Raw genomic sequence first — 25,681 nt, 5'->3', positions numbered from 1 at the left:
CTGCTATACAGAGTGGAAGGAGGGCTGGAAGAAGAGTTTTAGATCTACTTAGAGGAAGGGGGGGCTGGAAGAAGAGTTTTAGATCTACTTAGAGGAAGGGGGGACTGGAAGAAGAGAATAAGATGAGAGAGAGATCACCACACATCTGAGGAGGAATTAGGAGGAGAACTCAAGAGGGTGGACATTTCTTTCACAGATACGTTGGAACCATCACAAGATCGAGGGACACAGTCAGGAACACAGTGTGTGATGAGAGAAGAGTGGATCCACTTCACAAACCAGATCTTAAGAGGAGATTTAGATTGGTTGATTGATTGATTGATTCATACATACAGTACTTCAAAAAGCAGCAGAGCCGGCCTGTGGTGGTTTTGTGTGCTGTTCTAAGGGTTGGGATTTACCAAGGAAACCAGTGTTTTCTTTTTTTCAGCATGTTGCTCAGAGGTGGAATTTACCAAGACAGAAATAGTATTGGAAAGGACGAGAAGTCACATTAGATAACACATCTTCGTAGAAAGGGAGCTGAGGCTCTGCCAGAGAGTGATCTATCCTCCAGCCGAGGATCAATTTGAAGTTCACAGACAGAGTAATTGCTTCTGGTGTGCAGTAGATGGCGATTTAAGTTTATTTGTATATCGAGGAGTGCGTTTTGTAAAGGCCGCTGCTTTAAGCGAGCCTTGACGGCGAAGCCTGTGAGAAAGACGGAGGGAGGAACGGAACAGAAGAGACGGACGGCTCGGGGGGGGAAAAGAGGAACTATAAGACGCGCGAGAGAGACAACTGTGTGACTGAAACCGACAAAAGACTGAAGGAAAGAGAGAGGGAGCTGTAGAAGAGTGGATTATTCCTGGTCCGGTCTCTGTCATGAAGCCGAAGCGTGTGGAGAAGCTATGCAGGGAGGTGTGGAGGAGCTGCCAACAGGTCTGTGTAACAACGCTAGACAGGTGGACCTGGGGACAGGGTGCATGCTGGGACATAGGGATGCACCGAAAGGGAAATTCTTGGCCGAAACCGAATATAGGAAACAGTTGGCAGAAAACCGAATACGGAATATCCGAATATGATTAATATTATATATATTTTTGCCTACCATTGCTGTCATTGCCGTACCTTAAAGCTACCTGATCTATGGCAAAATAAATGGTTATGGCAAAACTTAACTTCAATAATAATCACTATTATGGGTCCATAAAACAATGCATTAATTGCATACACTATTCGGCGATATATTTTCTGCCTATTCGGGCCGAAACCGAATAGGCCGAAAATGCTTTCTTAGCCATTTTCTGCCGAATATTTTCTGCGGCCGAATATTCGGTGCATCACTAGGCATTACCATCAGCAACTATGCTATAGGCAGATGTTTCAATCGCTTGTGGGTTGGAAACACCAATCCATTAGCCACACACCTGTGTTCTGTGTGTTATAGATTGCAGTCTGTAGTAAAAAAGACCATGTAGTCTGCCAAATTCTGCGATTGAACTCTTGAAGTTAAAAGGTTAGATTTTTTCTTTCACTTGCTAAAATGTGTTAGAGGGAGCAGTGTTGCATGAGGTGTTCTTTTAGTCTTTGGTCGCTTTGTCTACCAGGTTAATACCATTTTAACTAAAACTATTTTAATTGAATTGTTTCAAGTAAAGTTTTGTTCACAACCAGATCTTGGGACCAGAAAGCTATAGTGGGGGTTACTGTAAATGATGGAGAATTACAGTAATTTCTGTCTGGCATCATGAGGTCCAGTGACTGTGAAGTTTTGTGAACCATATGTCCATAAAAAAAGACAGCTATTTTAATCATGCTTTCCATGGTAACTTTATGATTCATGCCAAACATGCTGCTTGTTCCCAAAAGGGTAGATTTTGTCGGAAGATTAAAATATTCAAGTGAGTGCATGGTTCCATGACACTGTCACCCACGTCACAACACTTAATGATCAATCAATCTACTGTGGGGTCTGGATCAATGGAACAAAGGCAGTACACTTTAAATTCTTATTTATCTGTATTGGAATGAAAACTCATTTTCAAGGTTTTAAAGAGAGAAAATAAAAATGTGTATTTTATTTACATAATATTTTAATATCTATATTAATTATTAAAATTGTATTGTTTTGCCAATTATTTATATATATATGAACCTTTATTGAGAAAGAATATCCCCTTGAGATGTATCATCTCGTTTTCGAGGGGGTCCAGCAACATACAGCAAATACATGGGAGCCCAAATAACCAACCAGTGGGGCCTGGTTGAGAGAATTGCTGATTTAGAGATACATTAAACTGTGGATGGTCACTCTCTGCTTACATCATCAGCGGAGAAGGGAGTAGAGTAGATGATGATAAGAACATAACGATGTCAAAGGCAGGCTGAGTCACTATCACTATATATCTGTTGTTGACTGGAATTCTAGGAGGCCTAGACACGCACGCATGCACTCAAACGCACACACACACACACACACACACGCTCACCACACACACGTTTCTACCTACAGATAGTAATATAAGAGATAGATAGAGAGGTACAGGACTGGATCAGGCTGGTTGTTGGGGAAGAGGGACGGGGGGGGGGAAAGAAAACATTTCCCATCAGATGCTATCAGTCTGCTCACTGTGCTGCACTGCCCGCCCACTTCCCGTTCACACACAACACACACACACACAGTCACACACACCCACACACACACACACACACACACACACAGTCACACACACACACACACACACACACACATTCACACACAAACACAGTGATTTGGACAGCGTCTGTTCTTTGCACGCTTTGGCTCCAACCTATGTATTACTCTTGATGTGAAATAACAGTGATGTTGAGAGAGTTTACTGTCTGTCACCGTCAAGTTTCCAGATACTATGCGAGTCACAGGAGTAAATAAGAAATGTACTGTAGTAACTGTACAATCTAAAAACTAAAATGCGGCCTTGCCAAATTACTTAGTCACACCCTTTTTACGAAAGCATTGCTATTTTCCATTTCACAGATGGATACTGTATATCTATTGTTTCTGGTCTTTGCGAATGGATATTTTATCATCTCCAAATGCCTAGACTCACGTGCTTATGGATTTCCTTGTTGGAGTTACATTCATCTAACATGGGAACAGGCACATGACGGTGCTTAAAACCTTAAGTAGGGCAATGTGGCACGCCAGCAATTTTAAGTGAATTGAACTTTTTTATCCAGCAATGTGCTGGTATTTCAGTGGAAAACACCCTATAGTAAAGCAGTGTTTCTCAACCGCTTGGTTTCTGACTTGGTGGTTCAGTGCAACATTTGGCCCCCCAGTGTGAAGCAGTCAAAGAGCACTAAGTTAGTGTTACTTCTACCATGTTGGGGGTGTAGTGGGTGAACACCATGTTGTCCAATGACTCACGTCTGATGCGGCTGTCCAGATGGTTTCTGGGGGTTGCTGGGGACGTTTGGTGAATTTTAGTGCGTCATTTCTTTTTTTTTTAAATGTTTGTGGCTTTCGCCTTAATTCGATTTTTTTATAGAGGGACAGACGGTAGGCTGACAGGAAATGGGGGAGAGAGATGGGGGGGTGACATGCAGTATAAAGGCCGTCGGGATCGGGAGTCGAACCCGCGGCACACTGCCAGACTGGACTACCAGCCAAGGTGCCTTGACCGCTGAGCCATGACCCAGGCCGTGTGTAGCATTTCTTAGAGCAGTTGTTAACAAGTGATGGGAGGGGTAGAATAGAGAGGAGAGTGAGAGAGAAACTCGCTTATCTTCCAGTGTCTCTCTAGCGCTTCCAGTGACCTTGATGGGGCAGCAATGGGATTTTTACTCGAGTCGTGAGACATAAAAATTGGTCCACGACCAGCAAATGGGAAACGGTGTCTTGTGTGTTCTCTGTGCATACAGTGTAACCTTCTTGGTTAAGATCCCTTTGATTTACAGTAGACGGTATTGGTGTGTGCCCTTGCACATTAGTCCTGGATGTTTGTTTAATTTCCATTTCATATTGCCTTCGCATTAAATGGTACGGTCGGTAACTATAGCTAGAAAGTCACGTTTTCTTGAATGGCTGTTTGCTGAATAATGTTGCCTGCAAGACCCCAAATCGAATACAACCGTAAAATAAAATGGGGCTTAAGTTATGTTCCTCAGCTAAATGTGAGTTTTTTTTCTTTTTTTGGGGGTCCACCTGGAACCTCCTCAAGGACCCCCTGGTGGTCCCCGGAACCACCTGGAACCTCCTCAAGGACCCCCTGGTGGTCCCCGGAACCCCACTTTGAGACTAGACGAATAGAAGGCAACATGCTCACCACTTACTTCTTTGGGGCAGTGAATCAAATCCCCTCGAAAAAACTCGGTTCCTGCAGACAATTACAATTCACAGTTGAATGAATGAATTCATAGTTTTATTACGGTCTTAAAACAACATGCAAAATAATAACAAAGACGAACAACAAAAAATAGAAATAGAAAATAAGGAAAAATAAAAAATAATATATATATTTTTTAGAATCATATGGATGGAAATGGTGCAATATAAGAGGTTTATTTAGGCATTTAGCAGACAATAATCATCAAGACGTTGAGATAGAAGTTTTGGTCACAAGGACCTTTCTCAAGAGACACTTGAGGCCCCATGTTTTATTAATAATAAAGCAATGCAGAGGTCTGTAGGTATGATTTCACTCCACTCCACTGTGACATGACTGCCTGTGGTACTGGCCTCAGTGGCCTGGGACTACACATCACTTCAGAAGTGGGACTATACCCATCACTTCCGACCTCTTAACAACGTTTATAACTCTTATTATTTCCGTACCCTAGATTAGTAGGTTTTCATCGGCCCTCCCCCCCACTCGCGCGCACACAATTTACATTACACACACACGACACACGCTGTGCACGTGCATGTTCACACATACATGTAAATGTGTTCCTCCTCATTACCTCCAACTTCCAGTGACCTTTAACTAGATAGAGATCCGCCTGCATTGGAGCCTTTATAAGAAAACGCTGATTTAGGTCATTTTGTCACCAGCAAAAACATCAGAGTCACAGACTACAATTTCACTGCAGTAAGGCAAACACCCACAAATATAACACACACACACACACACACACACACACACACACACACACACACACACACTCACTCTCTTAATGACCTCTGCTCACTTCATTCGACTCAATTTAGGATCAGCTCCGACGAAGAACCTTTGTGTTCTTTTGCAGACAGGACAGTTACTGGTGACAGAGAGGGGGAATCCATCATCTCCCAGTCCAATTTCACACATGATCAGGCTTCTGTAGCACAATCTATTTGGAAGTTACAGCAGGGCTCATGCGTCCCTGTTCATCTGGCAAACACATTGCTGTGTCCAGATTGGATAAACACTATAGGGTCACGGGTGGCCTGAAGAAATGGGAAGACCAAAAATGTTTGCAGCATCACATTGATTCTCAACATGAGGGACTTGAGGAGAATTTGACCCCCAAATAATTGCCATGTAATGATGATTAAATAAACATATTGCAAATGTACCCATCTTACGACTTAACACAGCTGCCGTATTAACCCAAATAAATAATTTCTTTGCGTTGGCTATTCAAAAATAGATATAAAAGCCTCAACGTGTCACCTTGTGCAGCACTGAATGCTTGTACATCTGCTATTTCTGGAGGGGGAAAATATCATAAGTGTGAGAAATGACTTTGTAGAATTCTGTAGAATCGGCCTCAAGTCAGATGGGTGGGCCGTGAATGCTTTACATATTTTCAAGTGTAGCCCGATCCAGAAAAGGTTGAGAACATCCAAGCCCACACATAATGTAACCTAAAGCCATGTGTCTCTATGTCATAGAAACGCTGCCAACATATCTGACAGCCAAATTGATCAGTATGAAATGTTGATTTTTAGCAATAAAAAAAACGTACATTATTGGGACAAAGTTTGCCCATAAAGTCCCTGCTTTATCACGTGGGACAATTTCACACACACGCGCGCACACATGCGCACACACACACATGCACGCACACACAGGGTGTTTGGTCCACATCCTTTAGATGGGTTTTATAACTGTTTAAACTGTCTCTCCTCATCTCCTTTCTTCATTTCCATTCAGGCTTTCTTCAGCAGCATCAGTGTCTGACAAGTTATGTAACGATGTCTCATTTGCAATAATGTCATGAGTGTGCTCTAGTCTTAAGTTAAAGTGGCAGCATAAGGGATGAGGAGGACAGAGTGTGGAAGGAAGTGTGGGATGAAAGACACCCAAGAAATCTGTTAACACAGTGTGAACATGCAGAGAGTAAGCATCCAGACTGGAGCAGGTTGTGTGTTGTTACTTGTGTGGCTGAACTGAACAGTGCTCCGTGTGTGTGTGTGTGTGTGTGTGTGTGTGTGTGTACGTGTGTGTGTGTGTGTGTGTGTGTGTGTGTGTGTGTGTGTGTTGCAGTTGGACCAGCTGGTGGTGGACGCTGCCAAAGAGAAGAGAGACATGGAACAGAAACACTCCACCATACAGCAAAAGGTACGTGCGCGCGCACACACACACACACACACACACACACACACACACACACCACTTAGACCGCTTTTCCACCCGGGTTCAGTTCTTTGTGGTTCTTACTAGTCCATGAGCCAGAACGTTAATTAGGAGCTCTGGCTCATGGACTAAGAACCACAGAGATCTAAACCGGTCCATTGGGAACCAACCGGTGGAAAAGGGGGTCTCAGTGTTGTGTCCTCAACATTAGCCTGATTATCAGACTGTAGCTTTCTTGCAGTCCACTCAGAGAGTGGGTGGGGTCTTTGGCCTGGATCCAGGCTACCTCAACATCCCATGACTTTGATTCCACTTTAAGGTTTTCTCTGCCTACTGCGCAGTGCGTGCACGCACACACACACACACACTTGATTTGGTTTGGTTTAATTTGATTTTATTACCTCATTTGCTTTGGCAATTCGGTTTTTAGCTTCCACACAGCATGACGGCTGCTCAGATGGTTCTTCTGACATTGGGCGAGGCGGGGAGGGCACAGTTAGGGGGTAAAGTCTTACCCATGGACACTTTGTCAGAATGGACCGGGGCCGGGACGCAAACCGCTGACCTTCTGATTACCAGAAAGTCTCTCTATGCTGCTTATTCACATGTGCATGCCCGCACACACGCACACACACACACACACACACACACACACACACACTTGCTGAACATGGCCTGCAGATGTCATGGTAATCCAGCTGTAGAAGCTCTCGGTCCAGTAGATCCCTTGCCCTTGGTCACAAAGCCTCTTCATATTGCACTCAAGCCTGTTCCCAATAAAAGCAGAGCTGTGGCACTCTACAGAGATTCAGCAGGACTTAACCCCACAGCCAGCACCCCGCTTACGGTATAGTCTGTGTACACACACCCCTGTCTCTAGCAGGACGTAAGGAGTCCGCCCAGCTCCTTTCCAGACATGTCAGTCATATCAAAACTTGACTATTGTAACTCTCTCCTTACTGGCCTCCCAGCATGTGCACTTAAGCCTCTCCAATTGATCCAGAATGCCGCAGCACGCTTGGTCTTCAACCAGACAAAATGTTCACGTCTCTCCCCCCCCTTCTCCGCTTGAGGAAATAAATAGCTGATCTACAAGCTTGCAACGCCTCGCAGTGCGAGCTGTTGTGAGCTTGTAGTTCGTCTGTTTTCACAATGTTTATCTGTGGAACCGAGTCAAACTAAATGTAAGTGTACACAACACACCCCTGTCTCTCTCTCTCCCGCATCCAACTGTCTCTTCTTTTTGTAGTATGAATTGTGCGATTGTCAATGAAATCTCAAACTACAGTATGCCATTGATCACTCGGATCTCAGTAATGAGCGCCCTGGGGGAAGTTCATTGACTAGAGTATTGATTCACGTTGATCCATTGATCCTAACGTCTCCGGTCACAGCCGTGCTCAACCTCTCAGCTGATCTCTGAGGGTGTGTGATCTCGGCCCACGTGCACACCGTGCATTATTGAGCGCTGACGGAAGCTCAGCTGTTTGACGGATGAGTTTCATTGGTTCCCGACGTTGACCCTGGCCTTGAATCCAAACACTGCGGTATTGGTTGACACTCGTCACCAGCTGGACCAGCTGTGAGTCATTCACATTTCCAGGAAGTGCGTGTAGGGATCGTATTTAGGATATAATATAATATTATAGGACAAAGCAGTAAAGAGTGTCCTACATAACATAACATAACAGAATGAAATAACATAGAATGGTATTAGCCTGCCATGGCCAGACTAATATCACTCAGTACAGTAGATGTATTTCCTAGGGGCGGTTTCAAACAAATTCCAAACGTCACTGCAAAAAACTAAACTCTCACTTTGAATAGTGGGCTCTGATTTGTCACCCACAACTCTGGGGTGAGAGAAATGTAACTCAAACTGAGGAGAGGCAGACCAATCTCCCCATGTATATATTTTTTTCCTGTGGCAGATTTGTTTCCAGGCTAGAATAGGACGGGATAATGAAGACAGAGTGGAATAGATTGAGATGTAATGGGGATGGACATACAGTAACAGATTGTCGACATGACAGCGAAAGCTGGCAGCCAACGTACAGTACAGTGTTTGACGTACGTTCTTTATCCCGGGGACTTCAGAGTCGCATGGTGTTATGTATCTCTCTGCTATGGGTGGGGGTTGGTGTCCCTGAAATACCTATTGACACTGTCTATTAAAAGAGCTGAGATGATGCTGTGTGTGGTCATCAGAGTCACCTCCTGTCCCCTCTACTGTCTCTATAAGGAAAGGTATGAATGTTGTCAATATGACAACATCTGCCTCTCGCGTGTGTGTGCGTGCGTGCGTGCACGCTTGTTCCCCAGCGGTTGCCTTTCTGAGATCTCTCAATCTTTTTCTGTTTCTGCTTATCTTTTCCTCTCTACAGTAGATGTGCTTTCTCATTGTGCTCTTTATCTCCCTCCCGAGTCCCCACTCTGTCTGTTCTCTCTCCCTCTCTGTTTTCCCTTCTCTCTCATTCTATGCTCTCTCTCTCCCTCTCTGTTCTCTGTCCTCTCTCATTCTCTGCTCTCTGTCTCTGTATCTCTCTCTCTCTCTCTCTCTCTCTCTCTCTCTCTCTCTCTCTCTCTCTCTCTCTCTCTCTCTCTCTCTTTCTTTCTCCCCACAGTGCCAAACCCACTGCCAACTTCCTCCTGTCCTTCACCCCCCCTCACCACTCCTCCAACCCCTCCATCTTCATTGATGCTATTTTTATACTGTCTCCCTCCCTCTCTCTCTCTTTCTCCCCCTCTTACCCCTCCTCTCTCTCTCTCTGTCTCTCTCTCTCTGTCTCTTTCATGCTGTTTGCTGTTTGTATACCGGCGGTCCTAACCAAGACTCTCCTCTTCTTTTCCTCTTTCTCTTCTTCCTCTGTTCTTTCCAGGCTGCTCTGCAGGTAAGCTTTGCATTCCCTTCTTCTATTGCATTCCCTTCTTCCGTTCCCTGTGTGTGTGTGTGTGTGTGTGTGTGTGTGTGTGTGTGTGTGTGTGTGTGTGTGTGTGTGTGTGTCTGTCTCACTCAGTCACATATACATGTTTATTGTGTTGGGACTCGGGAGACAGACGGACATGGCTAGACTTTGGTACGTCAGCACTCACCAGTGTCTCACGCCCTGCATGTTACCACATTCACTCTGAAGGTGATCTGTGTGTGTGTGTGTGTGTGTGTGTGTGTGTGTGTGTGTGTGTGTGTGTGTGTGCGCGCGCGCATGTGCGTTAGTGAGACGTCATGCATGTTGATATTCACACATGTTGTGCGACTGAGTTCATTCATGTCATCCAGCTCGTGGTTTCATGGATATGAGACCGTATGCTTTACATTTACGTTGCTGATATGGCATGCTCACCGTGGATGCAGGAAGTGATGTCGTCTATGTAAAAAAACGGATCGATAACAGTTTTAACGTGGATTTACTTGCCACCGGAAAGTATCGATAGTTATTGCACAATAACTACGCAAATTACTACACAATGTAACAACACGGTGTGAGTACAACATGTTAAATATTGTGCCTGTTTACAGGCCTGTTTACAGGCCTTCGCATGCTGACTTGAGCAGGAAGGAGGCTTCGTCGGGACACGTGACATATTGTTGACAAGCTCTGGAGTGTCTCTTTTAGAGAGCTTCATTCAGCAACTTCATCACACCTTTCGTCCGACTACTAGACAGACTACAAGACTATAGTCTGTAGTAGTCGGGACTACAAAGATGGCCGCTTTAAGCATGCCAGATTTAGCTGTGCACAGAATAGTCGGGATTTTCAGTCCCAAGACGGCACCTATATACTTTTCACATTTTTGATACCACAACGATTAGCGTGCGCTGGTCACTATTGCGAACAAAGAAAGGAAAGGAAAGGTACTATGTTTCCCCAGGGTAACTGGACTAAGCTCAATGACTTGTTTACAGCCAGGCCCTGCTCATAGAACATTTCATGGTAGGGGTTCAATGCCTTGTCCAAGGGCACCTCAGCGTTGTTCAGCCGGTCCGGGGATACGAACTAGCGACCTTCCGATATCAAGACCGCTCCGCAAACCGTTCGGCCACCGCTGCCCACTAACTAATACAACTGCCCACATTCAGTTGTATTAGTTTCCCGTGTCGTGCTTGGCCCGAGGCTGGAGGCGGCGCCGCTGCCAGGAAATCGAACGCGGGTTTCTGCGGTCGTCGGCCACCCGTCGGATGCCCCTCCTCCATTGAGAAAACCTTCGCTCCGCGCGCGGAGGTCCTACGGTTGGGTTTAGTATGCCCTTGTATCTGCGTATGTGTGAATTATTCAGCGGGCGGCGTAACAACAAGCAGAGGTCTTAAGGCCTGGCCTTAGTGGTGTCAGAGTGGCTCCTCGAGGGACAGTTTGTCACTTGAAGGAAGAAGGGCTTTTCTGCTAGGATAAAACTAGAACCATTCAGTAGCTTTACAGAAATCCTGTCATTATGATGTATTACGTTTAAATGGAGTCCCTTTTGGTCCATAGTGGGGAGACTGCGTGTGTCACATTGTGTCAGCGTGGTTACAGTCTGCTGAACAGAACAGTGCCCTATTTCAGGAGAGGAGAGGGTTAGAGTGTGTGCGCTTCTTAAACAGAGCTGCTATAAATGTTTGATGCCCACGCTCCTCTGCTCGGGCTCGCTTGGTTACTTAAACCTCATCGCAGCAGCCAGCCAGCCAAGCGAGCGCACACACACACACACACACACACACACACACACACACACACACACAGTCCCTCCTCCTCCAATGCATTACAATACACACATGCAGACTGGCCTACTGTATCCAGTGCCAATACAAGATACAAACACACACACACACACACACACACACACACATCGGTGACCTTCATTTAGAGCTGGTACCTCATCGGAGAGAGAGAGGAGGGGCCGATAAGGCGGCACGTGTGTGTGACGAGAGTTAATGCCAAGCACGCACTCACACTCACACACGCACACACCCCCAAACACACACACACACAGACAGACGGAGGAGGTGAAAGATGTTTAGCAGAGACGGCTATCTCAGTGTGACAGCGGCTGTCAGTGAGATGCTGCTACGATACGCGACAGGTGGAGGTAGCTAAGGATCACGGCTAACGCACGCACGGCACGCACGCATGCATGCACGATGAGGATGAGGATTTTCAGTCGCTTCCACTATGTATGGTACCTGGTAAGTGGCCCAGGGTGTGTGTGTGTGTGTGTGTGTGTGTGTGTGTGTGTGTGTGCGGTGTGTGCACTCTGCACAGCGGACACAGCGGTGGGTGTGTTTACGCTTGGGTGTATTCATTGGCTGTGTGGTGTTTCTGCATGGGAAAATTGGGTATAGCTGCATAAGTGTGCCCTTTATACATTGTGTGTGTGTGTGTGTGTGTGTGTGTGTGTGTGTGTGTGTGTGTGTGTGTGTGTGTGTGTGTGTGTGACCATAATGTGACCTTTTAGGAGGTGACAGACTTTCCCTTTCCAGACGGACGGGGCTTTTGTGCTTGGAGGTCAACCTCTGTATGTAGATGCAACTGTATCTTTTTGTTCTTTGAGTTTGGTTTGTCCCCCCTTCTGTGTGTCCCCTTCTGTGTGTCCCTTCTGTGTGTCCCCTTCTGTGTCCCCCCTTCTATGTGTCCCCTCTATGTGTTCCCTCTGTCTGTCCCCCTCTGTTTGTCCCCTCTGTTTGTCCCCTCACACATCTTCAAACTGCCCAGTGAAATACGTTAGTTAGTTAAACTCAGAGGGCCCTGTTTTGCGTGTCTTTAACGGTGTCTTATGACTTAACTTAAGACCTGTAGGCGTGGCCAATGCTGTTTGGCTATTTTGTAGTGGCCAAACAGCATTGGCCACGCCTCCAGGTCTAACGTCAACCTGGTTATGTAGGACAACCTGGTACACATTTTGGGCGGGAACCCCTTTTGGTGGTGTTGGCATTATGTCATGCTGTAGCTATTGAAAAATAGACCTACAAGCTCTCTGTGGCGCGCTACGAGCTTGTAGGTCTGCTATTTTTTTTAAATCGACTGACATAGAAACATAGCTTTTTCAGAAAACTGTCAGGATGTAGAAGACATTTTTAGAATCTGATCTCAGGTCAAAATGGGTTCAGACATGCAAAATAGGGCCCTGAGAGAGTACAATTTGACCCAAATAATCGACCCCCTGTGGTCCACAAAGTTAAATGAACACCGAGGGGTTTGGAGCTGTGTGTGTGAAGTGAACTGTGTTTGTGGCCATCGTGTGTTTTTCTCTCATTCTCAGTGTTGGAGTTGATTCTGTTGAAGCATGGTGTGATGCTTCAATGGTGGTTGTTGCACTGTGTGCAGTGCAGTGCGCTGCAGTGCACTGTGTGCGCTGCAGTGTGCTGCAGTGCACTGTGTGCAGTGCAGTGCGCTGCAGTGCACTGTGTGCGCTGCAGTGTGCTGCAGTGTACTGTGTGCAGTGCAGTGCGCTGCAGTGCATTGTGCCGGGATGGGACGAAGTGAAAGTTACACGTCACAATTATTGTGTTAAAAAAATGATTGTGATTAACGATATCAGTGCGATAATCAAATATCAAATATACTGTACTTACAATGACACTTTTTCTAACAACTTGAACCCCAACATCCCTATTCTAGTGGGAACGTTCACCAAAATTAGCACAATGTACTGTACAAGCTCACAACGTGTTGTGAACTTGCAAGTTATTGCAAGCTATTTTTGGCGACTTGATTTGTGTATAGTGAAATGAGAGCGTACCAAAATGCACTCAATTTCACGACAAATTTTAATCTCTGCGATATGATTATTTTGAGCGTTTCTTTTACCATGATAATAACGATTAAAGCCCCATCCCTAGTTTGGAGTCATGACTTGCTATCCCTCAATCGATGACCACTACTTTTTGACCGGTTGGATAATGAGAGAACAGGTTTTTAACCGTACAGTAACGGTATGTGTTGCTTGGTCTGGTCAGTCAGGAGTTTGAGGCTGTGTGTGTGTAGCTCACATGTGTGCGTGCATGTGTGTTGACCACGTGTGTTACATATAGTAGCTGATAATAATGCAGGGATTTATAGGAGCTGACCAGTTGGTAATTAAGGGGTCGTTTAGGTTATGTGGTCTCAGCATTTTGTGGGTTGTGGTTCATGGAAGCAGTAAAGTGTCTCTGCTGGTACCTTCTGTTCTCTTTACAGTTCCAACAAGTCATCCAGAGACCTTTCTCTCATGCATGCACACACGCACATGTCCACGCATGCATGCATGCATGCACGAATGCACGCACACACACACCCAGAATAACTTCCGCTGTTTTGTGTGTGTGTGTGTGTGTGTGTGTGTGTGTGTTGGATGGTTTGCCTTTGGCTCATGTTACACTGACGGATCCAGTTGGTCCTAGAGCGGAAGATGTGCAATATGCATACACAGACGTGCACATGGTGCGCACACACATTCACACTGCAAGTATAGCATGGGGGAAGTGATGATGAAGCGTACAGACATCACACACTGCTCACTCTTTGTATCTCTCTCCCTCTCTCTCTGTCTGTCTCTCTTACACACGCACACACACACACACACAGTTACACACACACACACACACACACACACACACACACAGTCACACACACACACACACACACACACACACACACACACACACACACACACACACACACACACACACTAAGCTCATCAGATATCTGCTGAGTAAGCGACCGGCTGACCTGTACTGTATGTCAGCATGGCAACATCCAGGCTAATTCTTAATGGGGAATTAGTGACCTTTGGCCTTCCTGAAACACACACCATTTCTTCTATTATTATTATTATTACTATTGATTTATTTTTATGTAGGCCACGGTACAGGAAATGCTCCTCATTTTCACCTCACTTTGAAACTATGGCTGATCAACATATGGAATGAATTCTGTACTGGCCATACTCATACATAGAGCGTGTCTCAAGTGTACTTGAGGTCAGATCAACATATGGAATGTCAGAACAGGAAGGACGGGTGAGGAAAGATCAACATATGGAATGTCAGAAAAGGTCAGCTCCATATATGGATAATATCTAGGTGATGATCCAGTTTTCTCCATGTATGGTTATCCAGGGTTAGATGAGGTCACTGTCGTGATCTCCATATATGGAGATGGCGTATCGTGTCACGAGCTGTGATGTCACGAGGTCTGACCATATACAGTATGGAGGCATGATGTCACAGTGTGACGGTGATGTCACAAGGCGTGACCATATATGGAGGCGTGGGGTGACTTACTAACTGGCGGACGGACGGACGGGAGATGCAAGATACACTGTGACATCACTCCATTATGGTCACGCCTCATGACATCATGCCTATACTGTATATGGTCAGACCTCGTGACATCACAGCTCGTGACACGACACGCCACCATTTATGGCCATCTCCATATATGGAGATCACGACAGTGACCTCATCTAACCCTGGATAACCATACATGGAGAAAACTGGATCATCACCTAGATATTATCCATATATGGAGCTGACCTTTTCTGACATTCCATTATGTTGATCTCTCCTCACCCGTCCTTCCTGTTCTGACATTCCATATGTTGATCTGACCTCAAGTACACTTGAGACACGCTCTATGTATGGCCAGTACAGAACTCATTCCATATGTTGATCTGACCCCCCCCCCCCATGCCAAAGCACCAGCTCTCGCCCAGCAGTCTGCCGTCACCCAGGCGGATGCGTGCACGCGGCCTCGCCCTTAGGGCGTCTTACTGGTATTATAAGTAAGGGATAATCATCGAGGAGAGCCATGTGACTTTCGAAAAGAAACACGATGCCAATGCTAATTAATCAGCTGTTGCCTCTGCAGTGGCCATTCTTTGTTGATAACCATACTGCAAAGAGTTGACTATCCCGTTTAATATCAACTTATCAACAAGTCAGCTGAAATAACCATAATAATAGCAAAACACTTTACTTTGCACATTCATTTAGAACAGTGCATCTGATAATGCACTCCATTCAGAATCCAGTATTCTCAGTGGCCATGGTATGACGCTGAAGTATAGTATTGATAATAGTGCTAGCATAGTGTCAGTAATGGTCATTGGATTCGGGGTCTATTTTAAATAGTGTTGTTGCTTTATTTGTTTACATTGTCAATGGCAAGACATTACATTACATGCTGTAGAGATCAGATGAACACAAGACAAGAACATTAGGCTCTTATTTAAGTTCTGTCTTTTACATCAGCTGGTCTCTGTTAGCAGAGACCTTTGGTGTGTTTAATGAGGGACAGCAGGTCATCGTAACAGGTCTGTCCGTCAGGAAGCGGAGCAGCGCGGCGGATGTTTCCACAGAGGAAGGAAGATAACACCCAGCTCATTACCGTAACAAATGCTGATTGGTTGGCAGAGATGGCGTTACGAAGGGTGTAAAATGACCCCAATAAACGCACAAGCTCGCTCGCGCGCGCGTGTGTGTGTGTGCGTGTGTGCGTGTGCGTGTGTGTGTGTGTGTGTGTGTGTGTGCGCGTGTGCGCGTGTGCGCGCGCGCTCATGACGACACACACACTGTATGCACACACGCAACACAACACACACTACAGTATCCAGTGTCCCTAACATGGTTGCCATGTCTGCTTATTATAAGCGACTTCTGTTTAGTTTTTCTCTAAAGTTGTAAGTATTGGCGGTTGTGGTTTTGTGGGCTTGTTTCTAAAATGTAGTTGCTTATTTGTGCTTGTTTCCTAATGCTGTTAAACCAGTGGTTCTTAAACATTTTCATGGCAAGGAACCCCAGATTAAACATTCCTTGCTGTTGACGTATATCTACGTAATTTGAAATCCAACTTTCGAGTTTATTCCGTGAGTGGCCTCATTATTAAGTGCCGACCCAGCTTATATTTGTAACTTGTTTGTGTCGTTTATGTATATATGTTGGTGCTGTTAAGAAAGTTCACTGCCTATACAGTAAATACTCTTGTGTTTATATAAGAACAGAAATCCTCTTATCAACCATTTACAGTATCTCAGGCAGACGCGTCGCTAAGGGTACGCGCAATACGCATAGTGCGTAGGGCAACACGTCGCCAGGGGCAACACATTGAGCAGCAGAAAACCCCCCTTTTCTTTTCTTTTTTCACGTGTTCCTCCTGCAACGCTATACTTGCGTAAGACAGTTGCGTGCCTCCACTACACCACGGTGCTCTGCTCTGACACAGCTGTAGTTGCCCCTCCCTCTCTCTCCCGTCTCCACCGTCTGGTATACTGTCAACATTAGTGTTCAAGACAGACAGTGACAGACAGTGTCGTCGTTAAGCAGCTCAACCCACAGGTGACAGGAGTGACACTGGAGATAGTTGTGAGTAGGGCAACCAAAACGTCAGCTACAGCCCTGATCTCAGGGATGTAGATTATTAATACAAATGATTGGTTGGTAAAATGTGTTGTACTATCGGGGATGCTTGGTGCATATTATGAGACATGGAGAAAGGGACGAGAAAGCAGGAGGAAGTATCAGATGACAGAGAAAGGAGGAAGAGGCGTGTTTACACAGTGCATGATGCAGAATGTGTTCCGTTTCCTGATCATTCAGTAAAATGTAACAGGCGGAGATGACGCGTTTAAAAGTAAGTGTTATACGTACGTTTATGCTCTAAATGCAGTCATAACGATACCTTTATGCAGTCGCTGTATCTGTGAATTAATAGTATGTGTTTTGTATTTCTTTTACTCGTTTCAGTTTATTAACTAAGCGCCGCAGTCTAGTTAGTCTAACCATTATCTGACGCTATTGAACTAAGACTAAACACGGGTCAGACACGGCAAATAAGGCTTTATATACTGTACACAAGTTTAGTAGAAAATAGAACATAAAATGGCCAAAATCAAATGATTGTTTGCGAGCATTATTGCAACTTTGAGGATGTGTGTGTTTGAGTGATAGAACGGTGTGTGTTTAAATCACAATTACCAGACCTGTTTGTTATACTCCTTTGCGGAGGGTTGAATCGGTAATTAAGCGAAGGTATGAAACCGCAAAGTTTAGTTATATCCGTACGTACACCAACAGCCATTGGCGTAGACATGCGCCATTTAAGGGTCAGCAATGTCCGTGTTCACCTATGTGTTGGTTCACCTATGTGTCCGTCTATGCATGTGTTAATGAGCACCAGTATGCCTATTAGTACCACCAGTAGGGGCGCTGTTGTGCCAGAAACAGAGAGAGAGAGAGATAGTGCTGCACGTGCTGCACTTGCCTGCTAATGAGAGAGAGAGAGGGGAGGGGGGGAGTTGCACCACTCAGTTCACAGGGGTGTGATTTATTGATTCAGTTAGATCACGCTCTTCACTACCGTATGAATAGCTCTCGTTTGCTAGGCGATCGATAAAACCGGAAATGAACCGGAAGTGAAAATGTCCACCTCCAGCAGTTTACTTAGAAGTAAATCTGTTTACTTTGAAGTAATCAGATTTACAAAAATACATTTATCTCTGATTATTTTTCAGAGATTGCATTTTTGGTCAAAACCAGCTTTATTCACAGGCCACGGTCCATAACTAAAGAGTCCATCACGGTTACAAACATGTATGTTTGGGGTGAATTACAATAAGGCACATTACACATTTTTTCTTTTTTATGTATGCACACCAAAAAAAAGACTGTGGTTGACCCGGTTGCTAATTTGCGTCTGTAGAGTTTGGGGTCCATCCCAGGACAACACAGTGGCTTGGGATGGTCACCATCACAAGGAGGTGGAGGGGGGTGGACGAGTGGATGGAGACAGAAAGGGAAGGAGAAGTGGTTGTCGGTGAAAGATAAGAGAGGTGACACGGTAGGGAAGTAAGGTTGAGGAGAGAGTCGGAACAAAATGGGTTCTAATAAGGCGTGGTTTCAATGTTGATCTCGGACGCCATGTTGTCATATTGTCACTTGTATCGCTCTGGTGTCATAATGACTAATTCATATCGAGTTATTTGCCTCTCCGTTGATTTCCAGTATAACATTTACATGATTTTGGTGAAACGGAAATGTGAAACATATGCAGCCAGAGATGACCTTCCTTGGCTTACTGTATATGCACAAGAAATGTGTTGCTCTTAGCCACAGACAGAGAACACATACACATTCAAATGGAGCCACGCCGTAATAAAAGAGAGGAGAAAACAGACAGGCCTGCCAAGGACGGGAGGAGTCGGGAGGTAACCTTGATATTGAGTGAATGTTACTATGTGCGCCCTGGCCTTTAGCCTGCTACAAAGACATCAACACAGTACACACACACACACAAACATGCATACGTACTGTATGTACGGCCATTACAGTATCTCAAAGTACAGCCCATTACTGTTGAAATGAATCACCATCAAACATTAAAGGAATTTTTGATTGATTATTCGCTGTATGAGCATCATTTTAATCCATTTTGACCTGAGATCAGATTAAAAAAAATGTCTTCTACATCCTGACAGTTTTCTGAAAAAGCTCAGTCGTTCTTCGATTTTCTAAAAAATAACAGACCTACAAGCTTGTAGCGCGCCACTCTGTGGCACACTATGAGCTTGTAGATCTGCTATTTTTCAATAGCTAAAGCATAGCATAAACATAAACACCAAAATGGGTTAAGTCGCAGTGAGAGGCTGTATGGAGAGAGGGTCCGTGGACTGAGCTGAGAGACGGATAACTCTCCTCCGTGACTTTGAAGAACCTGGCTGGTGGTCGATGCCTCTGTTCACTAGAGCTCCTTCTATCGACGTCCTTTCCCCTCCACCATCTCCTTGCCTTTCACTCTTTGTACATTATCACTGTCACTTTGCCTCTCCGTTGTCTTGCTGTCCTCTCATGGGTTCCCTCTCTGTCTCCGTCTCAGGACTTCTCGAATGACGACACCAAACTGGAGTACAATGTGGATGCAGACAACGGCATCGCCATGGAGGGCTACCTGTTTAAAAGGGCCAGCAACGCCTTCAAGACATGGAACAGGTGTGTGTGTGTGTGTGTGTGTGTATGTGTGTGTGTGTGTGTCTGTCTGTCTGTCATAATAGACCCTGTATGTGCGTTTATGGAGACGCCCCTCTCCTACTAGTAGTAGGAAGTAGTAGTAGGGCACTCGCAGGGCAGGGCATTCTCACATTCTAATACAGCCAGAAATCCCCATTCTGGCAGCCAGCTCGGTATCGCGTGCCTCGCTAGTCATTAGACTCCCACCCCCCCACACCACCTGGGGTCGAATCCAGGTGCCGCCACTATTTTTCCAACAACCGACTAACCACAGAGTGCCGTGTTGACCGTTGCGAAGTTTGCTTGAGCCGAGTTGCAACACTAGTATAGGCACAGAACAGTAAATAGGGGTGGGGGCACGTCACAATATACGCAAAGCCGGCACCGTTTCCATGCTCGCATAAATCCCAGGATGGTGACAGATTCTGCTGTTAGCAGATTCTGTTTTGAGGGATTCAATCCTGTGTGAATCTCTCTCTCTAAGAGACATTGCTGGTTGAAACGTGGGGCATGAAGTGCTATCACTGCATTGCAGCATTTGCACATTGGGTGTTCGGCTCTGTTTCCCTGTGGCCAGCACCTCCGCGGTTTGTCCAACACTGTGCTGTGGAGGACTGTTCGCAGCTCTGACATGCAAATCCATTCCTTTAGTTTAGTGATTGCAGCAGCTGGTGGCGGGTCAACCCGCACTGACCCCTCCCATGGGAACTGTAGAATTAGGGAATCAGGCCGCAGAGCTAAACGGAGGAGTTATTGATTTGGTGCACAGGTGGTGTTGAGGTGATATGACGCTGTTGTGCATCGCTTGTTAATTAGGGACGAGGAGAGTATGTGCATGAACCTACAGTATGTGTTTGTACATAGACACAGCTTGGGCATTCATATGCACAACATAATAATATGAATAATAGTGTATTTTATCTTTATAGCACGTACTGTATCGATCCAAACTAAAGTTACAAAGAGCTTAACACAAAACCGAAATAAAATGGGATGAAATTAAAACTTTGAGGCAATTGAAACACCTGCGGGCCTTGAAGTGATGTTGTTTTATTCACCATATAAATATCCCAGGCATGCAGGCCTCCACTCGATAAATCCCAGTTAATGTTTAAGAGTGTCTGCGTGTACGTGTCTGCGTGTGCGTGCGTGCGCAAGTTGTGCTGAGTGTGCATGTCTCCCCTAAAGTGTGATCGATCGTGCCTTCATGTGCTGAGGTGGGCTCTCACACCTGGCGCCGCCTGAATGTCAATGATCCTGTCTGTCTGGTGGCCTCCATACAGATAAAATGTTCTGTAAACGCAAACAATCAGCATTTATTTGATCTATTTTATTTATTACTTTACCAGTAAAGACGCCTTAAGTTAAAGGCGAGACACGAACGCATACTTCAGTATGTCAGCACTACAGCGGAGCGGACAGACGGTGTCCTGATGTCACTCGCTCATCCACTTGGTCCTCCAGGGCCGTAGAAGTTTCATTTTAAATTGTCTCGTATATAAAGCATTGTGGTCCAAAAATTGTCTGGTGGTCCAACTGTCTCAGCGATATTAAATGTCCCGAAACATTGAACAAATATCGGCCGTGTGTGTGTGTGTGTGTGTGTGTGTGTGTGTGTGTGTGTGTGTGTGTGTGTTTAGTGGCGTGTCGCCCGTGTGTGTGTGTAGTGGCGTGTGTGTTTGTCAATTTGACTGCCAGGGGCTTCCCATTCAGTCTCACAAACACAAATAGCCTACCAATGAACTGAAGTGCGGATAGGGTCGATAGGGTCGGTATTTCTGCACACGGTCATGAATTCAGAACAACTGGGTAACTCAGTAGCCCTTCTAAGTGAAAACACATCAGAGATGAGGTGATCCTGTCTGCGCCACAACAACGTTATGTGAAAAGTCTCACGCTGCAAATGTATGAATGGCGTTTCTTGTTGTCACGCTTTGATCGTTGTGTGTGTGTGTGTGTGTGTGTGTGTGTGTGTGTGTGTGTGTGTGTGTGTGTGTGTGTGTGTGTGTGTGTGTGTGTGCGCGTGTGCGTGTGTGCGTGTTTTAAACTCATGTGATTCTCTTTCAGGCGCTGGTTCTCCATCCAGAACAATCAGCTAGTTTACCAGAAGAAATTCAAGGTAGGTCAAGTGACTTCGGACTGCCGTTAAATATAGATGTGTTAATTTTTCTATCCCTTTCCACTGGTTCCCAAACACTGGGTCAGGGGAAGCATTTTTATGGGGTCCCTTTACTTTTTGTTTCAAAAGAAACATTCCCTAAAAAGCTAAACTTTTCATGAATTCAAAACAAATCCAACATTTTTCTTCCAGTAATTTCATGAAGAAAGGAAAGAAAAATTAAGAAATTCCATAAATTAGAAAAAGGAAAAAAAAGGTTAAATAGACTCATTATGCGCTTGTAGATCGGCTATTTCCGCTAGTTTGAACCACTGACACACCACGCATCTGAACCACTGGACTAGAGCAGCACTGACACACCAAGCTAACGCTGTTGCACACACTGGAACACACAGATGCCAGAAGCAACAGTGAATGTTATATGATTAAAAAAAGAATAATAAATAAATGGGTATTTGTAGTGATCCCAAAGGGACGTTAAGAGTACTTGAACCAGCTGATCCAGCGATGGTTTTTCGCCGAGTGAAAGCAGTATATTGTGAAATCATAAACATTCTCACAGTTTTGCATTTTCTTTTTAATATAGCATTTGTTTAACCGGGCAGATCATTAAGCAGAGACTCTTATTTACTTACAACAATAATAAGCAAGTAGGCGGAAAGCAGACAGATTTTGAGCCTGTATGCTGCTTTTGGTTTTGTTTATTACATTAGGTCAATCTTCATTTATAATTCATTTATTATTCATCTACTCTTTTGTATGCACACAGACTAGTTTAGATATGTAAATGTTGAACACAGTAATTGGACTATTAAAAAAAGCACTATATTCTGAGCTTGCAGCGGTTTGTTTTCTGCACCATTCTATAATGTTTGTATAGAACGGCAGAGGCTCAGGGCAGGAGACATGAGGCTCTGATGAGATTCAATGCTTGTTCAACTGGGCTGCTGCATGTTTGGTGCAAAGTTGCTGCAAAGTGCGTATCACATTGCTATGCTTAATATAAATAAAAACCCCACATAGAGAGGCGAGGTTGAACGTATTTAACCCATTTTGGGTGGGAACCCTTTTGGTGTTTTAAGCATTACGTTATACTTTAGCAATTTTAGCAGATCTACAAGCTTGTAGGTCTGCTATTTTTGAAAAATCGTGACTGCGGCACGAATCTTTTTACATAAAAAAGCTAACATTTTCGTGAATTCAAACAAATTAAAATAAATAAATTATATTTTCATGAGGAAATCAAATACAATTCCATAAATTAGAAGAAAAATAGACTATCTTTGTAGATCTGTTATTTTCACTAGTATGGGTCCCAAGCCAAACTTCAAATCTCTTGAGCTAAAATGCTTTGGGAACCACTTGGGTGCAGGCTTTAGTTCCGACATACTATTGATCCGAAACCTCAATCCTAACCTAACCCTAACCGCAAGCACGGGAGCAGCGCATGTCGGACCATCGCTTTTTCGCATCGCATGTCCCCCCGCTTCGGATCTTCGGTGTGTCGGAAAAGCGTGCGCACCCCAACCACTTTGGGTCTATAATAGTTGCTCAGTATGTGAAGTGTGAACACCAACCGGCCCTCTGCCGCCCCCTGCAGGACAACCCTACAGTGGTAGTGGAAGACCTGAGGTTATGTACAGTCAAACACTGCGAGGACATCGAGCGACGCTTCTGCTTCGAGGTGGTCTCCCCTACCAAGTAAGTATGCACACACACACACACACACACACACAATCTGGTGTCATTTTCCCCCTCACTGTATATGTATCTTTTCCCTTTTTGCTTCCTTTATGATGAATTCCTGTTCTGTTCTTTAACTATATAGAAGTGTCTATTTGTATGTCTCTAAATGTTTTGATGAATTGAACATGGTGGACCCTGTTGTAAACAAGTGTAATGCTTAGTTAACAGTCTTTGTATTGAGTTTGTGCTTGAAATGTACTGTAATTCTGCAACCTGTTAATAAATATATCAATATCAATCAATCAATCAATGAAAGCAGTATTCCCACTTCACTTCATTGTAACACTCAATTGCAATTATCAGTGCGTGTGTGCGTGCGTGCACACAAACAAAGATGGCTGGTGTTGATGTAAAGATTCTATACAGGAAAAACAATCATTGTACTGCCAAGGGACTGTAGATGTAATATTTCTGCACAACATCATCGTTCGATGAAGTACTGTAAACGGTAAATCAGGCTGAAGAGGTTACGGCGGTGAAATATTGTAGAGGCACAATGGGAGCACGGTTTATTTACTGTGTGCGTGTGTGTGTGTGTGCCTGTGTGTGTGTGTGTGTGTGTGTGTGTGTGTGTGCGTGTGTGCGTGTGTGTGCGTGTGCGTGTGCGTGTGTGTGCGTGCGCCCTCCTCACCAGGAGTTGTATGATGCAGGCTGACTCTGAGAAGCTGAGGCAGGCGTGGATCAAAGCCGTCCAGAACAGCATCGCCACCGCCTTCAGGGAGAAGGGAGATGATGACGAGGTAGCTTCAACACAACGCCACATCATGTGACACTGACTGAACATCTGCTAGTTTCACTGTGTTTGAAATATGGCCTAAGGCAGTGTTTCCCAAAGTGGGGTCCGGGGACCCCCAGGGGTACTCGAGGGAGTTCCAGGGGGGACCCAGCTAAATGATCATTTGGAACCAAATTGACCCTTTAATGACAATAAGTATACATTTGTACACTCTCAGAGTTAAATTAGCCTTGATTTTACAATATAAATTGGGGGTCCCAGAGATAGAAATGCTATTAAATGGGGATCCGTATACTAATGCCAAATGTCAAACGGGGTCCTTGATATTAAACGGGTTGAGAATCTTCTCTTATGTGGGTCCCTATATATCTTTTCAAATGGGGGTCTGCGGGCCAATTAGTGTCAATTTGGGGGTCCTTGGCATGAAAACGTTTGGGAACCACTGGCCTAAGGGCCAAAGTAAAAAAAACAACAACAAGCTCAACAGATTTTTACTAAAGGGGATATTTCACTCCAGGCAGTTTTTTTAAGTTGCTTGATTCACTATTTAGGTATTAGAAGGCCAATATCGATGACCAGAACCAAGGAGTCTAAATGAGTTTGAAGTTACAATGGGTGGCATTGTCTGATGTCTAAAATGTATATTAAATATCTAAATACTAAATCAAGCAACTTAAAAACTGTCCGGGTGTAACACAAAAGCCTTAGTATAGACGTCTAAAATGACCCCAAACATGGATTGAAAGTGAAATTCCCTTTTTTAAGTCCATTATTCAAGTAAATGTATGTTACTGTCCACCACTGGTCGTAAAATAAAACAATTCAAACCATCGTCAGTTTAACCAAAATGTCACATCAACAATCAATCAATCGTAGTGTCCCGTCATTTATTATAAACGGGGTTAAATAAATGTAACAAACAATGAAATGGCAACAAACAAAACAATAGACCACTCTTTTTGTTTTTCTTCCCCCCCTTTTGTGCTAGAAGCTTGACCGGAAGTCTTCCACGTCGACGGGCAGCCTGGACTCTGGCGGCGAGCCCAAGGAGAGGCCCCTGAAGGGGGAGAGCGCCCTGCAGAGGGTCCTGGCCATCCCTGGAAACACCACCTGCTGCGACTGTGGGCAGCCGGACCCCCGCTGGGCGAGCATCAACCTGGGCATCACCCTCTGCATACAGTGCTCCGGCATCCATAGGTATGCAGAACTTATTTCAATATTTTAACTTTTTTTGGTGAATTAACCCATTTCTAAATCTGAAATACCTCATGTTTCTACAGTATATCAGTGGTGCTCAATATTTCATGTCAAGGAACCCACGTTTTTTATGTAAGAGGCCGCTGAACCCCATCTAAAAAATATGTTGTTCCAGGGACCCCCCCAGAAGCAAAGATTTGAGTTAAAAACGTTCGTTCTGAAAAATATATACCGTATATATTCCACATTTTCACGATTTTTCAAAAATAGCAGACCTACAAGCTCGTAGCGCGCCACTTGGTGGCGTGCTATGAGCTTGTAGATCTGCTATTTTTCAATAGCTAAATTATAACAATGTTTAAAACACCAAAAGGGGTTCCCGCCCCAAAATGGGTTAACGCCCA

At 44.7% G+C, this 25,681-nt stretch overlaps 1 protein-coding gene across 4 annotated transcripts in view; it reads left to right on the top strand.

Annotated features, from left to right (window-relative positions):
- Window positions 1-25,681, top strand: part of LOC308320428 (arf-GAP with coiled-coil, ANK repeat and PH domain-containing protein 2-like) — a 91,509-nt gene that overhangs the window by 48,142 nt on the left and 17,686 nt on the right. For 2 of the 4 annotated variants that reach the window (XM_080770822.1, XM_080770823.1), the window contains exons 9-14: window positions 6,435-6,509; window positions 19,349-19,461; window positions 21,547-21,598; window positions 23,199-23,299; window positions 23,979-24,084; window positions 25,069-25,277. In XM_080770822.1, coding sequence (XP_080626948.1) covers window positions 6,435-6,509; window positions 19,349-19,461; window positions 21,547-21,598; window positions 23,199-23,299; window positions 23,979-24,084; window positions 25,069-25,277 — 656 coding nt within the window. Of the gene's footprint in view, window positions 1-6,434; window positions 6,510-9,403; window positions 9,416-19,348; window positions 19,462-21,546; window positions 21,599-23,198; window positions 23,300-23,978; window positions 24,085-25,068; window positions 25,278-25,681 lie in introns of all 4 variants that reach the window. The other 2 variants (XM_080770821.1, XM_080770820.1) reach the window with 2 other exon arrangements.

Source organism: Protomyctophum bolini (assembly GCF_963924005.1).
Source record: "Protomyctophum bolini genome assembly, chromosome: 8".
In the NCBI taxonomy this organism is placed as follows: domain Eukaryota; kingdom Metazoa; phylum Chordata; class Actinopteri; order Myctophiformes; family Myctophidae; genus Protomyctophum; species Protomyctophum bolini.
The sequence above is the reverse complement of the archived record's forward strand: the minus strand, read 5'-3'. Positions and strand labels throughout refer to the sequence as shown.